Source organism: Abrus precatorius, unplaced genomic scaffold (genome assembly GCF_003935025.1).
Source record: "Abrus precatorius isolate BTA unplaced genomic scaffold, Abrus_2018 Scaffold6, whole genome shotgun sequence".
In the NCBI taxonomy this organism is placed as follows: Eukaryota; Viridiplantae; Streptophyta; class Magnoliopsida; order Fabales; family Fabaceae; genus Abrus; species Abrus precatorius.
In genome coordinates, this window is record NW_020874406.1 from 23,629,752 (window position 1) to 23,650,795 (window position 21,044).

General features: G+C 27.1%; 1 protein-coding gene across 4 annotated transcripts; it reads left to right on the forward strand.

Annotated features, from left to right (window-relative positions):
* Nucleotides 1-133: 133 nt before the first annotated feature.
* LOC113868603 (ATP-citrate synthase alpha chain protein 1) lies at nucleotides 134-4,217 on the forward strand. 4 transcript variants are annotated; one of them, XM_027504333.1, is made up of 13 exons: nucleotides 134-243; nucleotides 791-900; nucleotides 1,149-1,325; nucleotides 1,415-1,576; nucleotides 1,687-1,767; nucleotides 1,913-1,964; nucleotides 2,100-2,214; nucleotides 2,353-2,434; nucleotides 2,849-2,944; nucleotides 3,037-3,138; nucleotides 3,304-3,420; nucleotides 3,513-3,629; nucleotides 3,926-4,217. In XM_027504333.1, exons 2-13 carry the CDS (start codon nucleotides 802-804, stop codon nucleotides 3,995-3,997), a joined length of 1,272 nt encoding a protein of 423 aa, XP_027360134.1. In that variant the 5' UTR covers nucleotides 134-243; nucleotides 791-801; the 3' UTR covers nucleotides 3,998-4,217. The 4 variants fall into 4 exon arrangements, with proteins under 4 accessions (XP_027360134.1, XP_027360135.1, XP_027360132.1 ...); XM_027504334.1 differs by having other exon boundaries at nucleotides 160-243; nucleotides 786-900; XM_027504331.1 differs by lacking the exon at nucleotides 134-243 and adding an exon at nucleotides 257-513 and having other exon boundaries at nucleotides 786-900.
* Nucleotides 4,218-21,044: the final 16,827 nt, after the last annotated feature.

The window sequence follows — 21,044 nt, forward strand, 5'->3', positions numbered from 1 at the left end:
AGGATATTAATTTAATGGTTGACTAGAGACACCTTTTTTTATAATAAAGAAAGGGAAAAAAAAGAAAAAGGAATGCTTTATTTTTAGAAAAATTTAAATGATATCGAAGTGAGTAAATAACTTTCATTCTTAAAAAGAACAAAACCAGACAAAGTTCCAAATACGTACATGTCGGGATATGTGTATCTGACTGGTTGAACGAAAGCCAAAACTTTATCGTTGATCCAAAGGAAAGAGAAGTAGGTAGGTAACTCCCCCATGTGTATGTGTTGTTGCCTAATTCCTCTTCCTTTTCCTTCTCCTTCTCTCTGCAATTCACCAACCTAACCACTTCTTCATTATTTTCTTTTTCACCTTTTCCTTCTCCAAACAATAAAAAAAATATTTAAAAAATCGAAGATTTTAGCTATATATATAGACATCACTCACACTTATCATCCGTTCACCCGTTCATTAGATCTAACTACCCACTCCTCACCTGCCTCACCCTTCATCCTTATTCTTTTTCCGACGGTACTTACCAGATCTCCATTTTCTTCTCTTTGATCCTTTGTTTCATGCTTCAGTCTGTTCTGTGCTATCTGCCGAATCTTAAAGCTCCGATTTTGATCTGAATTTTGAGGTCCCATTAAGCTAATTTGAGATGGGGTCTTTTTACTTTTATACAATTTTTGGTTCTTCTGGGTGGAATGAGATTTTGTGTTCGAATTCATTGCATGTTTGGTTGTGTGGTTCTGATCTGTTATATCAGTGCGTTATTGCTAATTGGGTTATTTGGTTGACGAAATAGAATAAGAAGAAATGGCGCGCAAGAAGATCAGAGAGTACGACTCCAAGAGGTTGGTGAAGGAGCACTTTAAGAGACTCTCTGGCAAGGAGTTGCCGATCAAGTCAGCACAAGTAAGTACTCTCATCATGAGTTCGCAAGCATGAACATTGATGTGGGTTTTAATGGTTATGCACAAGATGAGTTTGTATAATTATATCTGAATTCTGAACTTTTATTAAATTAAGTTTGTTTAAACACTCAAGATAGATTCAGTTTCACTTCAATGAGAAACTCAAGATAGAAATCAATATCCTGCACATGTAGTTGCATCTAAAACTTGAGTAATAATTAATGAATTTGCTTTGGTTTGTGCCTCAAGGTTACAGCATCAACTGATTTCAGTGAGTTACAAGAGAAGGAACCTTGGCTTTCGTCTTCTAAGTTGGTGGTGAAACCAGACATGTTATTTGGAAAGCGTGGCAAGAGCGGTTTGGTTGCCTTAAATTTGGATTTTGCACAAGTTGTTTCGTTTGTGAAGGAGCGTCTTGATAAAGAGGTGTTTTTCTCTCGCAGTTTTCCGTTGTTCCAAGTATTTCCCTTTCCACCCTTGATGCATTTAGTCATGTCTTTCTCTAATGTATATAGGTTGAGATGAGTGGATGCAAAGGACCCATAACAACTTTCATTGTTGAGCCTTTCATCCCACACAATGAAGAGTTCTACCTTAACATTGTCTCTGAAAGACTTGGGAACAGCATAAGTTTTTCAGAATGTGGAGGAATTGAAATTGAAGAAAACTGGGATAAGGTACTACAACGTATATTTTTTACCTTTCAGATTAAATACTCCATATATTTTGAGGGTGAAAACTTGCTGTTATACTCCATTGGTTAAAATGTGGTCTATTCATATTTCAGGTTAAAACTGTTTTTGTTCCAACAGGAGTGTCTCTTACATCTGAAATTGTTGCCCCACTTGTTGCAACCCTTCCCTTGGAGGTAAATTCAATTTAATTGCTAATTTGTTGTTGTATGAACAAGTTAACTTTGAGCTTTTTACCATACTTCTTTTGTGCATATTACTTTGACTCTTGATGTAAATCACTCGCACCATGTGATTGAATCTCGTACTTTTTTTCTGCAGATAAAGGGAGAGATTGAGGATTTTCTCAAGGTGATTTTCACTCTGTTTCAAGGTATGCAAAATCTACATCAAGTTATCAACACACCACTGGATGGGCTTCTGCAATTAACTATATTAAAAGTTACATTAAATTGTACCATTTCCCTTAATTTTATACATTTATTTATTTACGTTCCTATTGTGCTAGACCTGGATTTCACTTTCTTAGAGATGAATCCTTTCACATTGGTTGATGGAAAGCCATATCCTTTGGATATGAGAGGCGAGCTAGATGACACTGCTGCTTTCAAGAACTTCAAGAAGTGGGTTCTCTCCCTTTAGTAAATGCCTAGTCTTATTTCCAAGGATAGAATATTACATTTCTATTCCATTATCTCAGACTGCTTGATATTTTGCAGTTAATAATTTTAAACTAACGCATGTGGTTGAATTTTTTGCAGATGGGGAGACATTGAATTTCCATTACCATTTGGAAGGGTTATGAGTGCCACTGAATCTTTCATTCATGGATTAGATGAAAAGGTGCACAAATATAGCTTAGAACTGTATTCACAATCTTGTTCAATTCAGTTAAAACTATGTCTATAAGATGTGTGGATGTGTGTGCGCACACAAGCATGCATGTGTATATTATGTGTTTTTTCTCCTTACTGAGTGAGGTCGGATGGTAAAAGGACTAATTCTGGTCTGTGTAACAGTGCCTATGTGTACATGCATTATTTTTTTTCCTTACTGAAATCTTCCTGGAGCAATATTGAGAAGTAAAAATGCTGCAGTTTGTAACCCTTTCCTAGTCTGTAATATTGCCATCTGGTCTTAATCCTCATCTCTCAAGCAATCATCAATAATTTAATGACGAATACAATGATAGTAACTATTGCCTATAGTACTGTTATGTTGGTGACAGTTAATTTATTTGCTCATTTAATATTTCAGACAAGTGCATCTTTAAAATTCACAGTGCTGAACCCAAAGGGCCGAATTTGGACAATGGTAGCTGGGGGAGGTGCTAGCGTCATCTATGCTGATACGGTGTGTTTCTCTTATTTCAAAACCAAATTCATATATAATATCCGTACTTTGTAGCATTTAGTGACAACTTATATTCTACAATATTGAAACAGGTAGGAGATCTTGGCTTTGCATCTGAGCTTGGAAACTATGCTGAATATAGCGGTGCACCCAATGAAGAGGAGGTCTTGCAGTACGCCAGAGTTGTAATTGATGTAATTAACTTATATCTCACTTTATTTCAAGATTTAAAACTGGTGCTTACATGATCAGGCAATACTTGTTTGAAGTGTTTAAAGATAACATACATGCATGCTAACTTTGCACCTGATACTATAGGTATTGTGTATCTATTATAATCTCTTTTTGTTTCTTTTCAGTGTGCAACTGCAAACCCTGATGGTCAAAAGAGAGCTCTTGTAATAGGAGGAGGCATAGCTAACTTCACTGATGTTGCTGCTACATTTAGTGGCATAATTCGTGCTCTGAAGGAGAAGGTTAGCCTATGATCATAGAGCTTTGGTTCAGTTGTATCATGAGAGTCTTCTTGTAGTAGAATTAATTGATTGTTTGAACTATTGCAATTCAGGAGTCAAAGTTAAAAGCAGCAAGGATGCATATTTATGTGAGGAGAGGAGGTCCCAACTACCAAAAGGGTTTAGCTTTAATGCGAGCACTTGGAGAGGAGATTGGCATCCCCATTGAGGTTACATAATAACTCATGCCTTTATTAATGTGAAAAATGCTAACCAGTGCTCTTAGCGTACTAGTTAAAGAATAAAAAATAGAAATATTTTGCTGAAAAATGTAAAAGTACACTCAACTCCCATGTTTTTTTAATGCACTCTAACATGATTTCCAATATAAATTTACTATTCATTGATTCCTTAACCTATGTCTTAAAGAGTACTAGTTAGCACGATCCTATTAATATTACTGAACAACCAATTGATGCTGATAAGAAAATTGTTTTGACTGAACAATCTTTAATCTTTGTGACAGGTTTATGGACCTGAAGCAACAATGACTGGCATATGCAAAGAGGCAATACAGTGCATTAGTGCTGCTGCTTAATTATCCATTAAGGTTAATACCTTCATTTATAGTATTTTCATGGCAAGTCTGAAGTGAATGTTGATTCTTAATTCCCTTTCCCTGGAGTTCGGAAATTTAGTTAGAGCTTATGTTTATATTAAGCCATCCTAAAAAAGATTGGCCGAGAATGTTGTCTCATTCTTTTGTAGAATTTTTATAGCACTGTCTGTTCACAATAAAAAGTGTTTTTGGTTGGTTTTTATAATCTTCACGGTGCGAGTAACTTACTACCTTTACTGGCTCCAACTAATCATCCTCTGCCCAAAATTAAGATCCCAAATAGTTGATGAACATCTACTGGATTTGACACTTATATCCGTGGAAGACAATAATGGTTTTGCCGTAGTTAGAGTATGAACAAATTTAATTAACTTTAGTTAGAGATTAGTTAGGTTTGTGTCTTAATGAAGGTATCAAGTTTCAATTATTTCTAACCATATATTCATATTAAATGTTAAATGGGACTTAAAGCGCTCAAGTGAACTTCGATTGAAAAAAGAAAATGAAGTTTACTGAAGTTGTTTTTCCTTCACTTTACTTGTTAAAGTGCAGTTGCGATTATGTGTAAAACGTTTAATTAGAGTTGCAGAGATTTTCAAATCCTAAGCGTTCTTTCCCATCCTAGATGCTTGAATGCTCGTGTTTTTCTCAATCTAACTTGAAAGAATTATTTATGTATTATTTTTTTAATTATATATAGTAAGTTTTTGTTGAAAAGTATATAATATAATGGAGCATATTGTTATTAAATGTTATAATTTTTAATAAAATTTTATTAAATATAACTTCTTATTTCCCTCTCTGTGTCTCTCTCCTGTTTACTTTGATCGATTAATAACACGTTTTTAAATTTACTGAAACAATTATTTATATTTCAAATTTTCTTTTAAAAGGCTGAAAGTAATAAACAATTGTTTTTTCTAAAATTAGATGAATAAAAAATGCACTAACGCAATTTTTAAAAGTTCAGAATGGAATTTCCTAATGTCTAACTGTATGCTCAAGGTATGTTGTTATGAAATAATAGCTACTAGTTTTGATTTGAATGGACATCTTTGTACCATTAGAGGATGTAGATTTCTTTGCTGAGAATAACGATAGTTAAGAATGTTGGTGTTAGTGATATTTTGGTCTTATTTATGGGATTATAAATAGACTAAGGTACTTCAATTTTTTTTTTAGACTAAAATCCTTTTAAAGATTCACTTAACATTCATTTAGTTTTTTAGATATTTGTGATAATAGGTCCTTAACATTCAAAAGGTATAAAAGCAGTCCTTATTTTGAGTTCTAATAACCTGATAGAATGACCACTTGATGCCATTTAAGGGATATATTTAATATGATAAATATTTAATAACAAATTGAATTTTCTAGATACTAAATAAATACTTTAGTATATATTTTTCTGAATAAGCTATAATGATCTATTTATCAAAATATACACTAATGTAGATTAAAAAAAAACCATTTGATATTATAATCCATTAATTTTGGATGAATAGTAATATATAAAAAATTACATATTTTACCAATTATATATAGCATAGATATAAAATATAGTTAGACTTACTATGGAACAAATAGGAAGTTATGAATAATTGAAACAAGATAAGGATCAAGATGTGTGTTTTTTAGGTTGAACGCAAAAACCCATTCAGGTAACCATGAGCTGGGCTCAGGCAAAGCCACGTGTCGTTTACTTTTTATGTTGAGAAGATTTTGATTCCTAAGCCCACAACGACAATTTTTAAAATATTGATTAAGAAAAAAAATGACCCGATCATTTCGTAAATTTGTAAAATTATCATATCAAATTATAATTCATATTATTAATAGATTTCAAATATAAAAAACAAAATTAATTTTAAATTGATTTTTAAGCTCTATTTCCTTATTTAACTGTGGACGTCGAACAAAATATAAAAGAACCTTTATTGTCTCCAACCATTTATATAGCTTTTACTTTCACAAAGAACATATTTTTAAAATTTTACATAACTTTTTTAAGAACGAACCTTACATGTTATATTTCTTTGTAAGAATTTGTTTTTTTTTTTAAGAAAGAGAAAGAGATACTACGATTTTCAATAAATTAAAAATGTTGAATATATTTTAGTTCTTCCATTATAATCTATATGTAATTTTAGTCTCTTAATATTTTGTCATTTGAATTTAATCCCTCATTGTTTTAATTATTATAATTAAAATCTGGCATCCCTTTTAATGAAAAATCTTCAAAACCTCACGTTACTCAAATAATTACATCTTTATGACAAATTAAAAAAAACATTCAAAAGTTAAAAAAAAATGAAAGAGGCAGGAAGTTTTATTTTATTTTTTTTTATAAAATGTGATGTTTTAATTGGTAAATTGTTAGCAGAAGAAAGTTTAAAATAATTACATATAGCTATTTACTTTGAAAAAAAATGATGAAATAACTTGATTGTAATATTTTAAAAACTAAGGAGTTCAATTTTTAAAAAAAAATCTAAATTGTACAACAAACATTGAAACATAGTAGAGGAATAAAAAATGTATAAATTAGTGAAAAAAAATTAAAAGTACAAACAAGCAATGATAGGCTGTTGGGCTAAAAGCCCATGTTCAAACCATTAGGCCATTGCTTCAGATCGAGTCCGCGGATCGGACCTCTTGTTGGGCCTTTTTTACACCTTTTCTTTTAAAAAACACACCACATATTTTAATCTTTTAACTTTTTTTTTTTCGAAATGTATTAAATGAAATTTGATTTAATTTATGAAATAATGTTTCTGGAAAGGTAGTCTGAAGAGTAACATCGAAAGCAGTGGCTTAAGATTGGGCTGGAAAGGGAGGCATAAACGTACTGTATTTTTGAAGAGAAAAGAGTTTCCTTTTGAGGATTTTTTGTTTTTATCTCGACATTTTATTGTTGTTTTGTCCACATTCTGTGACCCGTGAAAAAGGCTTCTAGACGTGACATTGACCCTTTTCTTATCCATATTATGAATTTACTGAATTATGAGTTGTGAACCACACACTTCCCAATTGCCAACCAATAAATTCCACAATAGCAGCTTCCTTGCTGGCCCATTATCCCATATAATTCATATTTCTGGTAGCTATTCGTATTGTTCACTCTTATCTCTTTTCTTTGTTTTTCTTCCTTTTTGCTTCATGCAATTTTAGGCCAAGTTGATTATTAGGTGGGATTTTTTAAGAAAAATAATTTCTAAATTTTTCATAACATTAAATGATTCAGTTAGATCATAATTGGCCATTACTATTATCAACTTTGTTTGCTCTTAGCCTTGTTTATTACTGTGATCATAATTTAAATCCAGAACGAGTTAGATTTTTAAATTATGATATAAAACACATATACTATTATAAAAATTAATAAAAGCCGTTAAATTAAATCCATATAATTTATTTCCCTGACTTTTTGAATGCTCTTTCTCAATTACTCGAACTCGTCATTTTAATCTAATTTCAATTCCATATAATATTTCAGAATTTTACAAGAAATAAATGTCATCCTTCTTGTTCCTTTCCAATTTTTTATAATTTTATTTAAAAATTAAAGTTAATAAAATAAATTTACCCAACCGAATTAGTTTGAATTAACTTTATCAAGGCCTAATTAAATGTTGATTCCTACAAAAATTTACAATATAAACTTAATTTTATAATTTTTAAAAATATTTTTTTATTTAGTTTCTTTCATTAGCGTAATTTATTGATTTAGGTTAAACCATATGAAATAAAAAGATTAAAAATAATAATCTATAAAAAAAATAAAATTTATATTTTAATAAAATATCTTATAGGAACAAAATGAAGATTGTACCTTCTGTGACACAGCCGTCCCCATTATCAACTTTGGCGACCCCATTGTCCATAACTTTTTTTAAAGTCTCTGTCTTCAACTTTTCATTTCACCTTTTTTCATTGAATTTTGTTATTTTTAGAACTAAATTTAAGTATAAATTAAAATTAACAAAATTTATTTATTATTTATTTAGAATGCTCTCTTATATATATATATATATATATAGACCCATAAAAAATAAAAATAAAAAAGTATGAATATTACATACAGATATCTATTTTTAAATATTTAAACAATAAAATATTATAACATATTAAATTTGAATTCAATATATTAAAGTTAAATCCATTAACTATTATGAGTGAAAAATTAATATAAATCCATAACAAGTAGCTGGCTTACACGAGGAAAACAGTTTCAAATAAAAGTGCATTAATATTTAAAATTTAAGGGTAAATAATTGTTTCGCTTGGCGTTAAGAAAGTTATATGAAATTATAGTATTACAATTATAGATAAAATATTAACATAATAAGAAAGAAGATGAAAATTTTATGTGAAAAAAATATTAATACTAAATATGTGATAAATATTACATCGTAGAAATATTAAAATTTTAGATAAATATAGAGTAATAATTAAATTATATCAACAAATATTTATGCTATATAGGTTAAATTATTTTTAAAGTGTTAATTTATACATTATAAAAAAATTATTATAAAATAGCGATCAAATTATCCTAAAATTAACGCTGATGAAAATTAGTTTGTTTAATAACATTTTATGAATATTATATTTCGTTAATTTAAATTTTATATATATATATATATATATATATATATTATTTGCGTGTATGGCCATGAATGTTTTATTTATCATTAGTTATCTTCCTCTTCTCCCTCTTTCTTTTTTTGAGTCATTGTTTTCCTTCAGGTTTTACCCCTTAGTCACACAAAACACAGTGACCCACAGAACGTACCTTGGGAGGCCATCAAATGGCGTTGGCAAACTGCACCTTGACATGCTTACTTGCTTAGAAATAAATTTTGTACAAATAAGGCTAAGTACTTTTAGTTAGCTTTCAAACACAGATCACATGCTATGAAACATGTTTTAATATAAAGTTAATTCTACACATTCTTAATTATAAATCAAAACAATTTTTCTCAAAATTTTAATATTTAATTTAAAATTATGGAACGAAATTAATTTTAATAAATTTTATTTTGAATCATTAAATATAATATATATATATATATTCAAAATATACATTTTTATTAAAAATATATTCTTTAAATAACTTTTTTTATTGTAAAATGAATGTCACAACCGGACGGTCGCAACGGTATGGCAAATTTTTTTTTCAAATATATCAGAGGTGTTGCCACCAAAGTTTATTTTAAGAAAAATCTTAGAAAAACTTAAATATAATACGATCTTTGAAACCAAAAATGAGTTTGAGAGTCATTTACGTGTAGGGAAGGTATTAACACCCTACAACATCTGTTTAAAAATGGTTACCTAAAATTAATTGTGCAAATTCATTCTAATTTTGAAACAACATTTATTTAACCCCTAAACATTAATTATTTTATTTTAGAAGAAGAAATATTATTTATTGAAATATTATTTGGATTATTTTAAAAATTATTTTGACTTGACGGGTTCGGTTCTCGCTCCTACGTATCCCCGGGTGCAATGAAAAACTTAAAGCCACGTAGTTCTATCTAAAAAGTTATGAGGTTGGTTAATTAAAATTAAGTTTAGTAAAGAAAATTTATTTTGAGATTAAAACTATTTTCATAAAATTATAATGTTTAGGATACAAGATAACGCGGTTATACATGTACCCTACGAAAAATAATACAGAAAGTGAAGGAATATCACACAACTATATTGCAAATCGTTAAGAAATATTTTATTTGTAAATGGAGTATTTGAATTTTAATTTTGATTATGATTAATATTGAAAGAAATTTAAGATAGCGTAAGCTATACATAAACCTCTTATAATTTATTAGACTATCAAAGACAATGTAAATTACACATCGATATTATAGAAATTTATAAAATGAAGAAATGATAGTAATTTAATTTATCAAAATTTGAAATATGACTTAAGAAAATTTAAAATCTAAAATTAATTCTATTTTAATAAAAAATAATTTTATTTGAATTGATTAAAGAAGATACTCATTTAATAAAAACATTAAAAATTTCATTTGATAGATTTATATTATATAAAACCTAAAGTAACGTTGTCACACATAGATTTTGACAATTTATAACGCATAAAGGTAGAGTTGTTACACATTAGCATTATAAATTGTTTCTTAATAAAATAATTTAGATTTAAATTAGTTGATTGATTTGTAAGATAGTATTTATAAGAGAAATACATCTTGCATTATTATTAAAATGGTTAACTAATTAATTAATGACAATATATGATAAATTAATATTGCATAAAGTCTTGATAACGTAAGTACACATAGACTTTATCAATTTATAATACATGACGATAGAGAAGCTATACGTTAGTATTATAAATTGATACAATTATATTATTATTTATTAATTAATTATACAAAAAAATAAGTAATTTAGTATTCACAATATAAGATAAAGTAATCATAAATATAAAATTAAATCGCATTAATATGATACAAATATACAATAAATAAAATAAAAGATAACAATCATAAAAAGTAAGATATAAATAATGAAATATAAAAAAAGAAATAATTTATTGTTAATGTTAAAATGAGATAAAAAAAAATCAACTCAAATATGATATTGTAAAATAAACGGTATCAAGAGATTTTAAATAAATAAAATAAAATAAAATAATTTAAACAAGGCTAACATAAAAAAATAAAAATAAATAATAAGAACTCATTCATTAAATAAATTAATAATTATCATAATAACAAATAATAATGATGATGAATAAATAAATAAAACTAAAATAAGAAATTGTATGTTGAACTAAATAATAATAAAAATAAAAATAAATAAAAAATTCAAAAAAAAAAAATGGTAAAATGGTCCCAAATTTAAATTTTCCAAATTTGAAAGAAAAGAACTTTAGGGTTAGGGGTGTGCTTTTCTCAAAGAAAAACAAAAAAAGTTATGAAAGGGTAGAGGTGAGATTAATGGAGGTCATGGTTTTAAGTGGTGAAGATTAGTGAGAGCAAAAGGAAGAGAGTTTTTTTATGGTGAGTTTTGTGTTTATGGATGATGATAGATGGAGGAATGGGTAGAGAGATTGTGAGAAATGAATGTTTGAAATGGTAGTTTGAAACTTTTTTTTTTGTTATTTGGAATTGATTTGATATAGGAAATGTTTATTCAAAATATAAATATGTATGAAGAAGAAAAATGTATGATGAAACTTACTTGATATTCTTAAAAAATTTTGCTTACCTTTTGTTCTTCTTCTTTGTCACTAACCTTTCTTTCTCTATATTTTCTCTTTTTCCTTACAAGTTTAAGAATCCTCCTCTCAAAAATTTTTTAGCCTCCTTTGATGCCCCATCTACTTTATGATTCTTTTTTTCTTTTATTGCTAGGATTTTCACAAAAGGCCAAAAATTCTGAATTTTTTCTTTTTTATGTATAAAGTAGCATTAGTTCAATAGTTTAATTATTTATCATATTCTATTTTTCTTTTAAAAATTAATTTTAAATTTTTTTTATTTTATTAAAATAAATTTTTATTTTTTTTTAAATCTTTTGATTCCATTCTTTTTTTGTAATTTTTTTTAAATAAAAAATTTTAAATCAAAATTTTAGTGTTTACAATAAAAAAAAACCTTGTTAAGAGTCTCTAGATTCATGGACGAGAGTAGCGTGTGCCTTAAATCTTACCAACCGTTATCAAATGCCAAGAAAAAAAGATATCACGTCTTAAATCTCACCAACCGCTATCAAGTGACAAAATTCAACACTTCGTTGGTGAACACAATAGAGCCGTACGATGCTGCAATGTTAAGGCCACAACTTCTAAGGTCAATTCCAGTTGAAATTAGAATGGCTTTTGTGGAGACATTAATTGATGTACTTTGAGATCTACGAGCCACTACTTTGCGTGAAATTGCTGCAACTTTAAATTAGAAAATTCATGGCAAGAGAACGGCCCTTATGAAAATTGGATATTCATTGTGTGCGTAATAGGGGAAATATTCTTATCGATATAAACTCCGTGAATATAAATTTAACTTCATAAAAATTGTATATCATTAATATGTGTAATTTATTTCATGAATTAATTTATAAGAATACTGCACATAATCTAGTGTCATCCCGATAGACTTACAAAAAAGTGAACCAAATTTAGTTCAAAAACAAGACTGTTGCATTGTTGATGTGCCTAATATTAAAGATGACAAGAAAGGTGCACCTGTGTAAAGATATCACTAAGTTCATGTTAGTATATGAATAGTATGGAATGAATTATGCATTTGTTTTAATGACATTGAGTAGTCATATAGAGTTTAACTATGAGCAATGCTCAACTAAGATACTATAACAATTCTAAAATTTACAATTTAAAGTGACTTATTTATAAAATATTCTGAACCTATAGGATGAGAAATGCGACTCTAACTGTGATTCCTAATGATAAACGTTTATGAAGATATTAGGTATGCAAGGTTTCTTTAATCGAAATAGGTCTCATTTGATATTTGATCCGATAATGTATTAAATCATTAGCAACTCAAGGATAGTGACTTTAAGTTTTTGGCCTCATTAGCCTAACCCGAGTGTGAAAGTGAATACAATCCAATTTGGGTAAACTTACAGAAAAGTACTAATACAAAATTAATTAAATAATAAATGAGTTCTTTTTACAAATTAAAAGTAATTTATATTTTGTAAGTTTTAGAGATATTAAATAAAACATTTAAAAAAAATATAAGTTAGTTTTAAATTATAAAAGTATTTATTTTACTTAAGCTTTAACTCATTATTATTTATTAATTTTTTTTAAACTAGACCTAAATAATATTCATTAGTTTTAATACTTCAACAATATTCATTGTATTAATTAATGAAATAAGTTCAATACAAGTGATCTGCAACATTTTTTTAACTAGAACTCAATACATTCAACATATGATGAAGGAAAGTATTATAGAAATGACATAAAAAACTATACACAACAGCTTACATTTGTTATATGTTGCAACGAGGATGGTAGATGGCTTTAAAAATCCTTTATAGATTTTGAAATATATACAAAGTCACGTTGCTTGAAGAATGTCAATATAGGGAATTGTCGAAACTGTGCCAACAGAAGAGCATGGATTACTAGTGTGCTGCTTTTGACGAATGTGTTCATTAGATGAACTTAAAAATAAATGAGGAGGACTTTTGTCGGTAGCAGACAATTGTCTACTCCATCGAAAAGGGATATATATAAAATGTTGAGTTTGTTTTTTTTCCCCCACCTAACCTGACATATAATCTCCAACCATGGGACATTGGGATAATTTTAACTCTCAAGATACACTGTCGCAAGAGGCTTTACAGTAAAGTATTAGAATGCTATATATGGATCAGGAGAATTTAATCCAAAAAAAGATTAGTGTTTGAGATGCTACTAATCTTGCAATCTTAACTTGGACAATAAACATTTAACAAGAAACAAAACTTAAATGAAGCAACTTTTGAACAAGGCATTCATGAGTTTGAAAAAACAATTAATTATCTTAGTTATGGAAATAAAATGGATGTCAATCAGTTGTTAAATTACTTAGTTAAACACCACGAATGTTTAGAAGTCTAAGGATGATTTAATTACAACTTTTGAACCAATAACGTGAAAGGAAACAATCACAGCAACAACAATTAGGGATGACAATTGTCTAGATGATTTTTGTTGGAGTGGCAAAATAGATAATTCATTATTAAAAATGTAATTAAGTTAAAAGATATTTTTTATCATTTATATTATTCTTTTACCAAAATTAACGTCTCTTATAACAACACATAGCTCTGCCTTTGGACCATCGGAATTAGATTTAATGAGCATTTCTGAAAAACTTACAAAATTTAATGAATGCAGGCATAGTACTTTAGTACTCATCCTGTCTCGTACTTGAATGTTTTTACATGCATTTAATTAAAATCAAACCTAGTAAATCACACATATAATATATATATATATATATATATATATATATATATATATAATTTTACTATTATTAATTACTAAAATTTAATCATAAAAATTAAGGTTAACAACTTTTATTCAAAATTAGATAAAATTATGTTATTGCATTTATTTAATATAAGTTATTAATAAATGGTTAACACATTTATCGTTTTATTTTATTATCATCTTTCGTGCAGTTTAATTTCATTGTCGTTAATAACAACCATATCTTAAATATAAAAGTGACAATAAGTGGGAAACCGAGTCATTCAAAATAGAAGTAAATAGAAAATGTTTGAAAGCAAATAAGTAAAATGTCAATCAAAATATTTAAACGATCGGTCTCGACAATTTTACTTGCTAGACATCTGTTTTCAGTCTTCTATTGACCTCGTGTCTTATGTAAAAATCAAATCAAATGTAACCACCGAATCTACCTAAAGATTATGTTATTGCAAAACATGATTATTTAACAGTGTTGTATGTTGTTATAAACAAAATCATAAAAGCTTTTTTTGATTACTATAATGCTTTTCGGACTCCTTTTCTAGAAGCCCCATGCCTTTTTTTGCCCCATTTTTCACGCATAAGGAGCAGAGACTGCGAATATCGGACGCGTAAGGCATTGGGGCCCACTCTTTGTATGGAGCTCAAAAGCACTTGGGTGCATCTAATCCTTCTAGAAATACGATGAGATTGCTCATTAACATATAATACTTAAAATAATAATTTTCTAAGCAGCTTTGTTTTGACACTAATTTGTTGCTTTAAATAACAAAAACTTGGGCTAGGAATTAAAATATTTTGTAATATTTAAAATCCCATATGTTTTTAATTTGTCATAAATTGTAAACAAGTAACGGGAATTGTGTTCGCTAGCGGCTCTTGAACTTATGATGGTCCCGTTTAAGTTTAATGATTAATTAGGGTGTGGTTGGTACCCTCTTCCTGACAAAAATGACATCAGGCTTGTAGCTTAGCACCAGAAAGACCATGTTAACTGATTAACACCCCTTTGGTTGGTGATAAACAGATCATTGTTGTTATTTCCAATCTTCATATTTGTCTTCCACCGCCGATATATATGTGTTTTGTTTTCAAACTATTCACCTAAAACCCACCCGACCAAGACAACAATCGTGAATGTTTCCAATTCTCACATATCTAGCCTCGAGAGTCTAATACATTGTTGTGAGCTCTAATTAGATTAGTTAATTGGAATTGAAGAAATTAAGATGTCTTTACATGACAAAAAAATGTCTTCCCATATTTTACAGCATTAATTGCGGTGTCTTAAGTTGCTTACACCGTCAAAGACTCAAAAAGGGAATTCAGTTTAGGTACTAACAACTAACGATTACAATATTTAATTTATTTCTTTTTTTTAGAGTCCACTTATAATTCGTAAAGCATGAGTGCGCTTGAGACGTGCAAAAATCAATTTCAAATGATTTGCAAATCAAATCTTGAAATTTCAAAAATAGTTACCAATTTACAAAAAATCCTGAATCATTACTAAATATTAAAAACAACCAGTCAAGTACAACAGTATGTGATTTTACTTCAAATAAAACTACAAATCTTAAATAATAAAATAAATGTTTTTGTATTGAATTTTAGTAATAAAAATGGATTCTAAATTAATTTAAATCTTTTTAAAGTATGTTTCAAGCATTAGATTTAATTTCTAGGTAAAATTAAATTAATTCTAATGTTAGTTTATTAAAAAAAGCACAACAATTTGAGATTTACGGGTTAATTTAAACTAAATGTAACCATCTTCTTTTCTTATTTATATTGTTTTCTTCAACAAAATATATAACTTTTTCAACTTAGATAAACCACGTGTCCACACATTGATAAAAATAGCTTATCAGTAACATTCACCTCACTGTTACTCAACAACCGCGCTTCTAGATGTATGATCCCCCGAAATATAGAATCACCAATAAATAGTCAATATCTTATTTACGGTTATGTTAATTATTGAACGTTATTTACATTCCAATTAATTTTCAATAAATATTTTTATGTTCATAATCAGTATTTTTACTAAAATAAAATATATTTTCTTATGTAAGTTTTGTAAACGAATACGTTAATGTATCAGGGAATCATGTAAACTAAATATATAAAATAAAAAGATTATATAAAAGAGAAAGATATAAAAATATTATCTGCTATTTTATTCAACTATAAAACTATGGTGACACAAAAATTCTCAAAATTACATCTTTTATATATATAAAAAAAACATATAAAATAATATAAAAATTAACATCCACGAATCATATATTTTATTCATAAGAAAATATATTAGTTAGAATGTTAATAAATTAGAAAATATAATAAAAATATATTAATAATTTTTTATTTTCAGTTTTTTACATTTAATTTTTAATTTTAGGATGCTGCTAACATTTCCATCAAATAATGATTACACAAAACAAAATTGTATAAACAGTTTTGTTAATTTTAAATTTTAAAACTAATTTGAAGTTTTTGAAAATAATATCTATTATATATTTAACATGATAAATATATTTTAAAAAATATTTTAAATTAATTAAAATTAACTTTAAGATTTAAAATTAAAAATTTCCTTGTTGTATGAATAATACTGATGTTCCCCACTCCACTGGAGTCGGTTCCTTTCTATCAATCATTGTTCATTTCTGTAAGTCGTTGTATGTGTCCCTACGCGCAGACGGTTTTGTGGAAAAACCAAGCATCTATTTGATAAATAATTATTCTGATAAAATATTTTTTGTATAAAATTGTCTTAGAAAATTTTTAATTCGAAGTTTCATATTTTTTTTTAATACAAATAATGCAAGTTTTGATCCTTAAATTTTAAATGATACGTTTTTATATCACATGATTATATATCACATGATTATATACGTTTTTCTTTGTGGTTTTAGACATATATTTATAAGTAATAACTTTACCTTTTACTTAAATTTAGTTCTTTTATAATAAGAAGTTGTGTAAAGTAAAAAAAAGATATCGTTAATTTAAATTTATTTATTTTTAAATATAACCGTTTTATGTTTTAATTATATTACCACAATTATCTTTACTTTTTAATTTTTCAAATAGAAATAAAAACTGTATTTATTTATTTAATCTTTTACCATTTTTAGTATTATGTATGATGTATAAACTAGTAAATTCGAATGATTTTGGTTATTGTTAAAAATAACATAATTGTAAATGTCCAAAATTTTTTTTGTGAATATGTATATTCAAATATCAATAATTTTACCCATATGTGAAAAGAATAAAATAAAAACTACTTCAATTAAAAATTTTAAACAATGATAAAATGAAAAAGTAAAAGAAAAAAAAATGTGAATAAACATGTCTACATACATTCTACTGTTCATAAGCTTTATCAATTAATTAACAAAATAATGAAATTCATTGTGTGTGCGTGTGTAAATGTGTAAACTAATTGAGATTAATCTAAAATCCATGAAAACATTTGGGAAATGTTTTGAAGTTCAGGATCTTAACACAAATTTTCTTTTAAAAAAATGAGTTACGTGTTTTTTCTCCATTATTGTATGGCATAGTGGAGATCAATCTGGTTGAAGTAAAATTAGAAAATTAATTAAAGGAATAAATATTTAACTGTAATACTATTGGTGTTTTTTAATTAAAATTAAAATTTTTCTTTACAAGACGTGTTAACTTTTAATGGCAATATGCTTACACTTATTATTCAAGATATTTATATACAATTTTAATCCTAATAAAAAAATAACACTATTATTACATATAGTTTAAATAATAATAATGGAAAAACTCATAGCCACCGTTAATTTGTCTACTTCAGTTCAATCCAAACTTGACCAGGTCGATCTGAAAAACAGTGCAAAGATTAACTCGTCTAAAACAAATCCGTCTAGCCAATCCCAGTTATACAACTGAAGTGCACGTTAAGTATGGAGGACCAAAACCATACCAAAATCAACACAAGTGGATACAAGAAGAATGGAATTGAAGATCTATGCTTTCAAGCTCATATATCATATCATGAATAAGTTAGTTTCAATAAAAACAATTTCAATTCCTGATCATGAATAAAGTTTTAAAACAGTGTATGTTTCTATACTCATGTTATGAAAAAAGAAAAAACATACACTCATACTATTACCAGTTTTAGTATACATTTTTATATTTCTGGGTGCTTATGTGCTTTTTCTAATTTCACTATCTATATTTCAGATAAATGACTGTGCTTCATTCTTACTTCTTTTTTGACAACTTAATAAATTAAAAAATATTTTAATGATTTAATTAATATTTACAAATATATAATAATAATAATTGTTATTATTATTCCTTGGTAATTCACTTTTTATAGTTTTATCAATGTATAGCAGGTAGGGTCCCCCACAATGATTCAGTGCTTTATGAATGGACGATTAGATTAGCCAGGTAGACTCGTTTTGAATATTGATACAATAATAACAAACAGATTGATATAAACGGAATGAATAATAATTATTGTACACTCTTTAGGGGTATGCACCAAAGTAAAAAGTAAGAAGAAAATAGAAAAAAAAATGAAAGATATAATAATTAGTGTAATAATAATAAAAAATTTGCAACAGGTGCATGAATACCAAGATCATATAATATGCTTTTAAATCATTTGCTGGTATCTTAATTAATGTCTCAAACGGGTAGTTTTTTTAAATTCAATAGCAAAATTTCTACTCATGGAAGTCACACTTCCCTTGTTCCTTAGCCTATCAAAAATACAAGACAGTTAATACTACCCTCACACACCATTAAAGCAGTGCAGTTATTATGTGTTTAATGCGTGCCACTAAGAATTTAGTATGAATAACTGAAAATTTTGCGCTTTAGTCTCTTGCGGCACATTCTTATTGCCATTATTCAAGTTTAGTTTCTTGGCTGTGAGGAAAACGTCTTGTTATCTTCGAGATTTTCTATTTTTTAAAGAGTTTTTGTTAACTTTATTTTTTTTTTAAATTGAAGATAAGCAGCTAATAATACAAAAATTTTATTAAAAAATATTATTTATGAATATTTAAATTTAATCCTAAAAATTAAGATTAACAAAAAAAATTTAAAATATAAATATATTTTAAAAAGTTATGCATAGGAACTACCACATGTAGTAATTTAATTTTCACTTTAAAATGGTGATATTATGTTTTTTATGAAGTAAGTTGTAATTCTATTACATCCATTTAATTGCTATTAGGAGTAAAAATAGCTAAGATTAGGACTGCTTTTACGAACTGCACTGGTATGAATACATGAGTGGGTACAAATATAAATACTTTAATTAAACATGAATTGACATGGGTGCAGGTTCCAATATGTCACTAATTCACATTTTGACATTAATCAGGTGCCACACACTCTTGGATAGCATAATACCGTTTTTAAATTATTTTTTCTTTCACCCTTTATATAATTATTTTTTCAAATTGTATTATCATATTTATTACTTATTTTTTGCAATTTTTGATATTATATAAAGTTATTTAATAATATAATAAACTAAAAAATCCGTGGTCCCTCCTCCCACTTTTCTCCTGTTTAAAGTTTTTATTTTAGTGTTTTTTACAGACTAAAATTATCCCACATTTTTAAATTAAAAATGTCTAAATCTAATTAAAACTCATAAACTTTAATTCAGGATTGAATTTAAAAAGTTTGAGTGTACTAAAATTTTAATATTTAAACCGTACATCTTATCGAATAAATTTAAATAAACCTTCTGCACATATCCAACTTAAATCTAATCCTTCTGGTTAACCTCGTAACAAATGCACAGATCAAAAGTACACATGACATAACTTGTTGCAAATACCAACTAACTAGATCGCGTGTCTCTAGCAAGTTGTCTAAATTATTTTTATCCTTAATCATAGTCCACAAATTCATAATTACTATAACAATTTTATTGTTTGAATTATAAGTATTTTATATGACTGTTTTAATTTTATTAATTATTTGCTGCTTGAATCATTTTACTCATGCGTAACTTAAATTTTAATTGATCACATTTTATTCTCGTTATTTAAATAAGATCCTACTCTAAAATTTATCTAATAATAAAAATAAATATAATAAATATGTAACGTATCATTAAATTATATAAATGAATTTATTATATTTTATTCATATTATTTACTGTTTTATTTAAATATTTTATACGCCTCTATTACACTTTTATTAATTATTAGATATAATTTTGATAAAAAGACTTGATTTTAATAAATAAAAATTTACTATAAATGATTAAAAATATATATTAAAGTATGATGCATAAAAATATACTTAAGTGATTATTTAAAAAAATACAGAAGTGTTTCACTATAGCTATTAAAAATGTTAAATAATTATATTTTTTAAAAAGGAACACCACGCTTCCCACCGTCTTCGTCGGGGTGGTGGCGGCAGCTTAAGACGCAATAATTTATTGTTGCTATCTATACCATCGGTCCATCGCTGTTATTGCCGCATAATTATCACCCTATTACTGAAATTCTACTAACATCATCGTAGCGCTTCCATAATTGAGTGTGATCTAAATTATACAAATTTAAGTAAATTAGAATCTAATTACCGTTGAAGCATTAACAAGTATCGACAGCTCTTGGTGCGTCAAATTAAAAGTAAGTTAATGGCTCAATCAATGCCTGCTATTTTCGACAAATTCATGATTATTACAAAATCACCGACCTCCAATAGTGTAAGTATGGCCATCTTTTTCAAAAGAAATTGAAAGTTGGTTTCTAATTTTGTTCTTCTAGAATACAGCTAAAATTACCCCAAAAAAATCATTTTTCATTCACAAAAACTCACTTAGAGTAACCCCGTACGTGTCAAGATACTACTATGTTCACAGTTTGGAAATGGATTTGCCAGTGAAAAATCAAAGATATAAAAGCAGTTATGATTTAACTCAAAATAGGCATTTATATCTTACACTTAATATTTTGTAGTATTAAAATATTTTTATGTATAAAAGAATATAAATAATACAAATAAAAAATATTT

What these genes read in the sequence shown, in the direction of transcription:
- LOC113868603 (XM_027504333.1), top strand. Translation starts at nt 802, where the DNA reads ATGGCGCGCAAGAAGATCAGAGAGTACGACTCCAAGAGGTTGGTGAAG. An exon ending in TTGCAACCCTTCCCTTGGAG is followed by an intron (nt 1,768 to 1,912) that starts GTAAATTCAATT and finishes TTTTTTCTGCAG; the next exon opens with ATAAAGGGAGAGATTGAGGA. An exon ending in GCGTCATCTATGCTGATACG is followed by an intron (nt 2,945 to 3,036) that starts GTGTGTTTCTCT and finishes ATATTGAAACAG; the next exon opens with GTAGGAGATCTTGGCTTTGC.